This window comes from Macadamia integrifolia, unplaced genomic scaffold (assembly GCF_013358625.1).
Source record: "Macadamia integrifolia cultivar HAES 741 unplaced genomic scaffold, SCU_Mint_v3 scaffold1992, whole genome shotgun sequence".
In the NCBI taxonomy this organism is placed as follows: Eukaryota; Viridiplantae; Streptophyta; class Magnoliopsida; order Proteales; family Proteaceae; genus Macadamia; species Macadamia integrifolia.
The window spans coordinates 19,128-30,623 of NW_024868456.1; the positions used below are offsets into that span (position 1 = coordinate 19,128).

An 11,496-nucleotide genomic window follows, 5' to 3' on the forward strand; every position below is an offset into this window, starting at 1 on the left:
CTTGCAATGTTATGGAAGAAGAGAATATTATGTGATTGGTTGTCGTAAATGGGAGTTTTCTGATGGAAGGTCAGGTCCTAGGAGAAAGAGAGGAGTTAGGTTGTGTTGGTATGGATTTTGAAGTTGATAATTCATTTCAAGAATTTTTACAAATCATACCAAACACAATCTTTGTCATTCACCCATGATCTTCAACATCCGAACTTACTATTTATTCAACATATTTTTCATCTCATCTTCTCTTTTTTTTTGGTCAAGTCATCTCATCTTCTCAATCTCAACATGTTATGGGTTTTAACACCCCACCCCTGAAGATTTCAACTCTAAATTGGGGTTAAAGAGAATGAATTATACAGCTATACTTTGAAAGCATTTTGAATCGTATAGTGGACTTCTGAAATTAAGGTTGTGTTTGGCATGATTTCTTGGAATGCATTTAGAGATAGTCTTAAGACTCTTAATAAAGGAATACAGAGCAAAGGGAGAAAGGGAGGGAATAGTTTGCCTCCTAACTTGGACATCAGGAGTCAGTAGACTCAGTACTGTAGGAGGGAGACTGAATGGGGGAATAAGAGAATTCCTGTTCCACCTTCCATAAATCCCTCACGTCTCTCTCTCTCTCTCTCTCTCTTTTATCCTCCTAAATTTTTTGGCTTAGTTGGATTTACCCAGAGAAGGGGTACCTATTTCAAGGAAAAGAATAGTAAAACAAAAAATCTACAATTAAAAAAAAAAAAAAGTGTTCTTCCTAGAGAAATTGTTGGGGACAGAACAAGAGAGATGGAATTTGAGGGGGAGGGGAAGAGATAATTAGGGATGACGTGTGGGGGGGGGGTTGGGGAGAGGAAAATTGATGGAGATTGTTCACTAAACCTTTGTGGAAAATTAGGAAATGCACCAAGCTACTGCTTTTCCTGCACTAGCCACTTGCACCACCCACGGAACCAGTCTATTGAACGCATCGGAGAAAGCGGAGGTATGCTCTATTCGGCCATGGGCACCTACATTGTCTCATGGTAAGAAGTTTGAGACTAAAATTTTGTGGACAGATAGATTCAAGCTCCCCTACTCACAAGCCATATTACAGACTTGATACCCCTTGGGCCAATGCCACATCTTACAAATCTTGACGCTTACACCTTGATATATGTCTCATTTGCAAACCCAGGTATCTCATTCAAAATTAACTATTTGATTTTGATGACTGAGAATCCAACCGAAGCTTCTACTGGGGCATTCCTCCTTAGGGTCTAGGAAGCACAAGAGAAGGGCTGGCAAGTAAAGGAAGTATGGACGAATTTTGAAGATCTATATAATCTTTTTGTAGACCAAACTCCCACATCATGGCCTTGTAGCGTAATTCCCCTTAGATGTTTATAACATTCTTCCTTCTCTCTTTTTAGTTCAGGCCCACCAATGAAGTGGTTTTGTTTTTTTACCAACATTACTTACCGGCCAATGGTCTGAAGAGTTATTCTAAATAGATGTAAACTGGATGAATATGTTTTCTCCTCCATTATGTAAGTCATTTTTTTCTTTTCTAGAAAAAAAAAAAAACTCAACAATAAACGGATCAAAATCCTCTGTTTTTCCCATCCCTGTTTTTCCTTATTTTGCTACCTGCAGAACACGACCCGTGGACAACAGAGGATCCAACGGTCAAGGTTGGATGAGGATTATTACATCCGGTGCGTTGGTCTTAAAGTTGTCCACGTGTCGTGTTTTGCAGGTAGCAAAACAAGGAAAAACAGGGATGAGAAAAACAGAGGATTATTTTCCACAATAAACGGGGTTGAAAATGTGAGACTACCGAGATTCCAAGAATGTGCATAGGACTTAGTGCACATAGTAAATTATGGCATAAAATAAGTGTAAATGATTGAATTTGATGCTTAAATTTGATGCCTAGCTTATTTTTTAATCAATTCCACCATATTATTCTTCTAAGTCGTCAAACTAGATGTGCCCCTTAAAAGAGATTCTTTTCTAAATATCCATGGAAAAACTTCTCATAAGAAATAGGCATTTGAACTTTCTCTCTTTAAAAAATAAAAAATTGCTACCTTCCTTCTACATGCCATGAGTTTGGTACTTGCCCCTTTTCGGCCCCAGTTTCCGCCTCAATGATTATCCTCTACAGTGAGTGTAGTCATGCGGTGAACATTGAATGGCCGAGACCATCCGAACACATGCCATGGTCTCGGACATCCGATGCTCACTGCACGGCCGCACACACACTAGAGGATAATTTTGCACCCCCTTTAACTTTTACGTGGGCCCATGGTTTAAAATATTTCCAATACCACTATGATACATTTTAATACATATCTTAAATATGACTGATCAATACAATGATCGATACCGATATTTTAATCCTTGCTACCGATATTTTAATCATTGCTGTTTAGTATACCTTAGTATATCTCCAATACGATATGATATCCTCTGCTATGTATCTTAAATTTAGCTGACCGATTCAACAACCAATACCAATACTTTAAACCTTACGTTGGCCATTGGTTGGAAATGGAGGATGGGGAGGGGGGAAGGGAACAAAGGTTGTTCAGAATCCACATCCTCTGCAGCCACTGCACCGAACATCCCGGCACACACCCCAAGGTGCTCCAAGCCACCCGATGCTCACTGCACGTGTGGTGGCTGCAGAGGATCTGGAGTCAGTTGTTCTTCAATGCAGGCTATTTTCATTCGCTTCACTTCCTTTAACAGGTCCAACCAACCTCCTCAAATTTGCTTCAGAGAACCATGTTCCAGAAGCCGCCATATGTCCAGCAAAAATGTTAGCTAGTTACGAAAGAATGGATAGAAATGATTATCTGATTATCATCAAATCTATATAGAAGGGAAGGAATTGAGAAGTTTCTCAATTACCCAATTCAGAAGTAATTTTGATTTACTGGCATTAATAAATAAGTTGGAACTTAAGGTAGCTTTATAACCAAATGTAGTAATATTTCTCTGGGAAGCTTTGACAAGTAAAAATGAGCCTTAAATTGATTAAGCCATCTTCTTGCTATTGACAATTCAAGCTCATACCTGCCATACAAAATTGATTTCTCAATGATATAATCACCACTGGTACAGAAACTCATTGATATAACCTTTTTCACCCTAGTGTGAGAAGAATCCATTGATAGAAAGTAGTTGCTTCATGATAAAGTCTCTCTGCCTATTTCCCATAACTTACGAATCTTCCATCATTATATCTTGTTGTTTATTTGTAACACAGTTCCCCATCTGTGGTTTTTGAAAAGCTGAGGCAGAGAGAAAGAAACAATTAGTTAAAATATCCTGGGATGATGTCAATCCAACAACAAAGACACTGGAGATCAGTTGATCATAAACTTGATGTAGGCATAAAAAATGGTACAAAGGTAATCAAGGCAAAGCCACCAAAAATTGCAGAAAATTAGAAGAATTCAATTTATATCAAACTCCTAAAACTCTATAAACTTATACATGCTACGCACAAAAGAATCGCCAGATTGGGTGGGTGGGTGGGTGGGTGGGTGGGGAGGGAGCTCTACTCGAAATCTAATTGCTTTGAGCCTCAATACACTTAATAAATATGCCTCCCTGATTGGTCATGCCCAAGCTTGGCACAACAATTGCATTTTTGACATGATTTTCGTGAGGCTAATCCTGTGGCTGACGCTCTGGCAAAATTTTCAAGTGAAATGGAGTCTTTTCTTCTTCTTCTTCTTCTTTTTTTGAGATTATGTTTCTCTTCCTTCTGTTTTGCAGTAACTTGTTTTTGAAGACAAGTTGTCTCCAGGTAGACTGAGAATAATTAATTAATAGTGTTGGGTTGAGTGGCAGCTGAGTGTTCCATTGCATTCGGGTCTGTGTAAGGAGTATGCCCCCTCAGTTTAATTATTTATTTTGGATTATTAATAAAATTTCAAATGGCTCCTGGGCATCTGGACTTCCGGGAAAAAATAAATAAAAGTAAACAGAATGTAGTTCTTATGTTTTAATATTTGGAAAAAAGATGTGGATGTCGCCCGCCTACATTTATTTATGTGGACGGCACACCTAGTTGTGCCCTGTGGAAAGATGATGTGGACCCTTCTGATAGATATCTAGAGAAATGGTCTGAAGTAGCCACACGTCAAATTTCAGGTTCTAATTCAGTTATTTACCCTTCATATTATGGTGTACACTCCCATGTATGTCCATGCACCCCCCTTGTGGTCCACGAACAACAACAATCTCAGCTTAATCCCAACTTAATGGGGTTGGCTACCTCGTGCTCCACGAACACTCTTTGGTAATCCTGAATTTTTCAATTATTTATTTCTCCATACGAAAAATTCTACTCGGACTGAAACTTGACAAGTGAGCAAGAATCCTTCAGGTCTACCTGTCCACATGCCCCGCCCTATGGATCCTCAATCTTAATTTTTTTTCTTAAAATGAAATGTCCCATGTTTTTTTAATCTTTCTTGCTAGTATATACTTTTACATGGCTATACCATGCGTTTGATTTATTGAGGAATGAAGTGCAATGCATCATTCTTTGTGACTATTGCCAAACCTCTAAAGGTCCAAAAAACAACTAAAATATTCAATAATTAAAAAAATATGGGGAGGAGGGCACTATTTTTCCACATGCATTTTGCTTCCTTACTTGCACCAGACAACTACTTTTTCCCCATGAAATCACATCAGAGTATCCTCATGTGAAACTGAAGTGCAGTTCTATCTAACACACAAACACAAAATAAAGGGTGTATCTCCCTAGCGAAGTAACTACTCAATCAAACATAGAAAAAAAAAAATTCTACTCCTGATGACTGGTACTTTTTGACAAGCATGTTTTCTATCAACCTAGATTTAACACGTTATCTAATTTGTATTAGTTATAACCAAGATGCTTAGGGGTATAACACAATGTTATCAAGGCTTTCAGCTAAGAGAGAGAGAGAGAGAGAGAGAGAGAGAGAGAGAGAGAGAGAGAGAGAGAGAGAGAGAGAGAGAGAGAGAGAGAGAGAGAGAGAGAGAGATCAAACAAGCATGACTCACATTTAATAGAGGATCCAGCCAGACAAGTCAGCCTTGATTTTGTGTTAGCCTCCACCAGAGGATTTGGTTTCTCCTTCTTGGCCATGCGGACATCCCAGACCCGTATGATCCCATCAGACGATGCAGACGCTACTATATAGGGGTCATCAACATCAGCATCATCACCACCATCCTTCCTAGTCAAAACAACAATTCCTTTCACACGAGATGAATGAGCACCCTCAATGCAGAATGCAACTTTGCCACTTTTTGTATCCCACGCAGTGACATTGCGGTCCTCTCCTCCAGCAAATAAGAGTCCATTCTGTAACAATCATAAAGATATCAACATGATGAAGGGTGTGAAAAAAAGGATCGAATATGAAGATGCAAAAATGCTAAACGCATGCATCAATACGAACTTTTCAACCACTTGACAAGATCTTGTGTGGCCTTCACCAAAATCTAAGCAGCTTGAAACTTTGAATTGACTGAGAGGTATCGATTGCTTTCTCTAAATCAATAGAACACTACTTCTTTCCCTTCCCTCTTTTTTTTTTTTTTTTTTTTTGGTTGGTATAGTAGTATCTATCATAAGCACATATTATTTATGCATTCTCTGAACACACAGTTTTTTACTGCAGCAGAATACAGGGATTTGAGGCACCCCCAGTATATGTTCCTCTGTTGTACCAAGGCTCAACAAAATACTTTTGAGACGTGCAGAGGAGCATAATCCCATGAGACAGCTTCGAAATAAGTCCGACCATATTGACAAACATCCAATGAACAACAGATGCTGACAGCTAGAATAGACGGTTAACAGGAAGCATTAATACCCACAAGTTGACTCAGGAAATCATTTCCATGTAAAAACACCATCTACTTAGGAATGCTAAAAATGTTAACTAATTGGATAAAAAAATAAAAGAGAGGAAAAGAAAGCCAATACTGAACGAAGTTCAAACAACAGGAAGCCATACTGATAGAAACAAATCAAGGAAGGAGCATCTTAGAGTTAGATATATGGCTACAAGCCTACAACCTACAGGAGTATATGGTCCTCGAAATGGTTCAAGGAATCCAGATAGGTTGATCCCGATTCCAGCTGATCCGAAACGGTCTTTTTAGGGCTTTTTGTTCAATTCTTCCCAATTTGGATCGGAATCAGATCAGAATCGGCAGCAACCAATTCTGTCACCGTTACCGATTACTCAAACCTTAGAACTGGCCTTCCAATTACTCATTTAGTTAATATGTTTCAGTTACTCACAACTGAAATGCTCCATCAAAAAGATAGCAAACACCAATATAGGGCCATTTTCAATCATGTAGTCCCTAGCCCCCACTGATTTGTAACTCAGATTCTGCTTTACTTGCTTTTGTGAAAGTTGTACTTACCCAAAATGACTGTATGTACCTTATATAGATTTTTGTAATAAAATTGCTATGCATTACAAAAAGAATGAAAGAATCAAAACGATCAGATGATATTTAGCAATCTGATCAAAACTTTTTGGGATTCAAATTTAATAAATAAGTACATAGGCCCTCCGAAAGAGTTGATTCTCTAGTTAATCTCTCATACAAAGCCACTGTGACAGTGGGTGCCAAAACTTATCATGAGATCCTTGAAAAGTCATAGGGCCTCAAAAACCATTCTAAATGTCTGGGTTCCAGGGTATCTGGTGTCCCAGAACATAGAAGCAAAAGGAGGGGAAAAAAGAAAATATATTATTCTTTGCAAGGTTTCAAACTGCATACACTTGCCCCTCCCAGAACCTGCAGTAGCGGGAGCCTTGTGCACTGGGTTGCTCTTTTTTTTTTTTTTGCAAGGTCCAAATGCACTCTGTATGGTAATTCATGATCATAGACCACGTTGACATAAAGACTTCATAAACAAACGCATCACCAGATCTCTTAACATACAACAGATCAATGCATAACAGAAAGCACAAGGAAAAAAAGTCTCACATGAATAGATCTACGTTTAACTGTCTAGTAAAAAATATGTTGAGGTTATTAGAACTTCTAAGGGTGTGAGGAAAGGCTACATGGAAATCCAACAAGATCTTGAGTGATCCATGAAATAGGTAGATGTCCAAAAAATTTCTTCCCTTCTTGCATCCCAACCAGAGGTATCTAAACTGGAACTGGAAAAATAGTATAAGAACAGAATATCTTTTAGTAATTAGTTTTCCCCAACTGTTTACCACCTCCCCCGGCCCCCCCAAAAAAAAAAAAAAAGTTGAAGGCGGTTTGATCTCCGACCTGGCAACTATTCATGGTCCAGGCTGAGCCAGATGGCACCTTCGTATAATAACAAAACTAGGTATCAAGTTCACTTTGAAGATATTCAAATTGCAATAGAAGAAAATAAAATATATAAGGGAAAGGAAGGATAGGTTTCCCACCAAATCCAGAGATGGAGTTCTTGGAATCCACCATGGGGGAAGGGGGGCAAGTATAGAACATATCCATTTCAAAATATGGAAATTCAGTATAAAATAAGTTTCCTCAACTTAACAATCAGCTTGCCAAAGAAGGTGAACACACTACTTAAAAGAGGATGGCATCATAGTTGTCATGGTGTTATCTAGGAGAAAAGGTGCCCCTTGAGATCTAAGGCGACAAGTCACATAGGTACCAAGGCTAAAGCTCAACGATTTTTCCCTCCAACTGTTATAAACTTCAATCATTTCCCTACGTCTACTCTTGTTTGTTCCTACATCTCACTTTCACCCCCTTATGTACTATATTTTGACCTTTACAACTGTATTTATTTACATTGTACGATGAAAATACCTAGAAAATTTGGCTTGGGGTATAACATATGAAACTTGTCTTGGCTGACTTGGCCTCAACTAGGCATTAAGACTGCTGCCCACTACGGTGGCTTGCCTTGACGCCATGACAACTATTGAGGGGATACACATTCAGCCCTATTACTTGCCTAATAAGACTCTCTAGATCACCTAACTAAATTAAAATCTCAAGAGAAAACTAAAATGAAATAAAATAAATACTGTTATGGTCTGACATTCTTGCTAGCTTTTTGGCCATAAGTCTGTCATTTCAACCAAGACTCTGAGTCCTCTATGATGGAGGGCCGGTAGGGGTAGGGGAAGAATTCCCTGAGATGGGTCTCAGAGTTGCAGGGGAGGGAGAGGAATCGCACAAAGAGGGGGGGGGAATCACACATAGCCCTAAGGCTCTCAATACTCAAACTCAATTCATATTTTCTATTCTCTAATTTTGTCCACCAGTTACAACCAATATATAGGGAAAATAAAATACATAATTAGAAACCAACTGAAATAAGGAAACTACCATAACTAAGCAAACCGACTCTACTAAGACTCTAAATTGTATGTGAACCCAACTTGCTAAAATAAAGTAAATCAAATCAAATAAAAGCCAATCATCTAAATAAAGTAAATTTCTAAAATCCTACTAGACTCAGGACTCAATATGGATCCGGTTCATCTCTCGCTGGATACCCAAATGGGTATGGATTGCTCCATGGGTGCGTATCTACATGACTCTATCTTGTTGTAATGGCAACAGAATAACCTCTCAAATGACATAAAACCATGGTGAGCTAAAAATTTTCAAAAAGTTAAACTCTTTCACAAAACTGATAATTACTGTTTTGGCTTATGACTCCACCAAATCAACTTGGAGCTGTGAAATTTTGGTGTCACTATAAAGGGAAGTCTCTAAGCTTTCAAATCACACTAAACCTGCCACATTGATTAACCTATGATCAACAAGATAAAAGGAGTAGCCCTTCTCGTGGTGCCTATGATTAGACCTAAGAAGTAATAGGAGAGTAAAATGGCCACTCTGAAAACAGATGAACCGGAGGATGGAAAAGAAAGAAGATGCATAACCTAGCCATTAAGACCAACTGCCTGTGTTATAATTGTATCACTTGTACTTTCAATTACGCATGTCGACATTAAAGAGCATCTTATGCAACCTAGGGTTACAAAACCTGATTTAGGTTGCTATGCGACCACCAAACTGATGAAAATCCGAATTCAAAGGAGCAGTAGCAATTTCTTAATCATTTTCACAACAGTTCAATGTCCATTTTAGGTATGGTGAATAGGAATAGGGACCAAAAGGGAAATAAATTGAAGGAAAGGACTAAACTGGAATTTAGAACAAAAAGGATTAAACTAAGAACAAATTTTGTAAGGACTGACTGGACATATCTGAAATATTAAACCAAAACGAACTAATTATATCAGAATTTCGGAAGGAGGCCCCTTTAGGTAATATCAGAAGAACAGTTCCTAGTTTGAGAATAAGAACAATCTTCTTCATCTCCATGATAAAAAGAACGCAAAATAGAAAAGGAACTAGATGAGTCAAGGGCTCGGTTAGGAGAAAATATGTAACTCTTAAAGCAGAGCTTGGCTGAAGCTGAAACTCCAGTCGTGTAGGGTTCCTGGTGGGTCCCAAGCCCCAACTATGGCTGAAATCTCATGGAAAGATACCCAATACAAGTTGGTGCAACAGGCCTGCAATAGGCTGCGTCCAGAACAGAGCATGGTGTTAAGTTCAATATAAACCAAAACTGTAGATAAGGTTTAATACTTGTGACCAGAAAGGACTAGTATTCAGTAATAGTATGCGAAGTTTGAAGACAAACAAAGAAGGGTTTACAAAGTTACAAGGAAAACTTGCAAGCTGGAAACCATAGTTGTCACGTTGTCTACGCAACCCAAGGCATTGCAAGGGGACTGAATGTCAAAATGACACCAAGGAGGCGACTAGACGACACCCAGTCTCCCACAGCGGTTGTCCAGTAAGGTGTGCCTGAATGCCTAGGTGTCGCCTATGTGACGCCTTGACAACTATGCTGGAAACAAGACCAAAAACAGGGTATCCGCAGGTGAGTATAAGCGTATAACTAACCTCAAAGATGGGTTTTTGGTTGGGAAATCTGGTCTTGTTGGCTGTAGATCACAGCAACATAATGACAGGGAAGAGAGGATCTGATCCATCAGAGAATTGAATCATAATTTCTACTGTCATGGGTGGAAGTCCCTTGCTGTGAGAACCTCATTCCATAAGTAGACTAAGTGTGAAAGAAATAAATCATTGACTTAGCTAGCACATACTATTTGGCATTAGGATTCAACTGAGATTAACAAATAATGTAAGAGCGAATAACTAGAGACAAGAATGGGATAAGTTGAGAATAATTTGTTCATAATGCCTACTCAAACACATGTAACTCTACACCAGGAACTGAATACCCTCACAATCCTAGTTCTCTGTCTTCTTTTTCGGTGATTTCAACTGAATAACCTTAATTTTCTATGCCTTAACCATGAATTAAATGAAAGTTGAAGAAAGAAAGCTTTCGGCATATTTCAACTGAATAAAACCATTCTATGGTTAAGTAGCCAAAAGTAATAAAAATTAAAGCTATCAATCATATAAGAATTTGGATGCTAGAAATAGAACTAACCGTGCCAGACGCAAAAGAAAGAACCCTCTTTTGGCTTTCCATCTCGAAAATCAACTTCGCGTCCCCCGATTCATGCACCGAAATCTTCTCGTCCGTCACCATAAAGAACTTATTACCATCACAGTCAAACCTGATCATCGTTGCCTCCTTACCCAATTTACAATGGAAGCTCCTCTTCCCTCTCACCAAATTCAACATCGCCAAACTAGAATCTCTCCCAACAGACAACGCCAATCTACCCGAAGGATGTATAGCGAGATCATTAATACCTTTCTTATGAGGCGATAGAGTCTTGAGATGAACAAAAGGGTCGGCGTCATAGATACACACAGTGCCGTCTTCTGAACCACTTAGGAGATTACGTGGGAAGGAGAGAGAAGGGGGTGTGTAAAAGGAGAGAGCAGTAATGGCACCTTTATGTTCCATTAGGGTTCCGACTTCAGAGGACGTGGAAAGGTCGTAGATTTTGATGGCGTCGTCGGCTCCGCCGGAGACGGCAACAGGACCGGCGACGGCGACACATTTGATGGCGGAGAGGTGAGATGGGTAGGAGAAGAGGGGTTTCAGAGTTGGAGAGTCTAGGGTTTTGAGTTTGTATCCCCATATGAATTTCTCGTAAGAGCCTGCGACTAGAGTCATGGCGTCTCTCTTTCTCTCTCTCTCTCTCTCTCTCTCTCTCTGAACTGCAACTCTGCAGCAGTAGCTTAAGAGCAAGCGAGAAAGAAAAACCTAACGTTTCCCTATTATGTATTTGGGAGATGTTAAATAACGGAAATGCCCCCAAAATATGGCCGGGAATGGCAGATTCAGGAATTAGGGAATATTGCTCCTTCGGTTCGCGGTTCAAACCTTTATGAGGGGGCGGTTCAGTGTAGGTTGGGCCAAGTTTGAACCACTGAATTGCTCCTCCAAACCAAAAGTGCGTAATTCATGAGAAACCATATATATGAGTGTTCTTATCAATAATAAGAGTAAATTACATGGCCCTC

At 39.2% G+C, this 11,496-nt stretch overlaps 1 protein-coding gene across 1 annotated transcript; it reads right to left on the bottom strand.

Moving 5' to 3' along the window:
• Positions 1–2,893: 2,893 nt before the first annotated feature.
• LOC122065389 (p21-activated protein kinase-interacting protein 1-like) lies at positions 2,894–11,239 on the bottom strand. Its single transcript, XM_042629197.1, has 3 exons — positions 10,508–11,239; positions 5,044–5,347; positions 2,894–3,272 (listed from the first exon to the last, which is right to left on the bottom strand). The coding sequence occupies exons 1-3, from the start codon at positions 11,144–11,146 to the stop codon at positions 3,202–3,204; spliced, it is 1,014 nt and encodes a 337-aa protein (XP_042485131.1). The 5' UTR covers positions 11,147–11,239; the 3' UTR covers positions 2,894–3,201.
• Between the last annotated feature and the right edge of the window lie 257 nt (positions 11,240–11,496).

Coding starts and splice junctions, on each gene's coding strand:
- LOC122065389 (XM_042629197.1), bottom strand. CDS start 11,146: ATGACTCTAGTCGCAGGCTCTTACGAGAAATTCATATGGGGATACAAA. Junction 5,348..10,507: donor TTTCTTTTGCGTCTGGCACG/GTTAGTTCTATT, acceptor TGATTGTTACAG/AATGGACTCTTATTTGCTGG. Junction 3,273..5,043: donor GGCTGGATCCTCTATTAAAT/GTGAGTCATGCT, acceptor TCTCTGCCTCAG/CTTTTCAAAAACCACAGATG.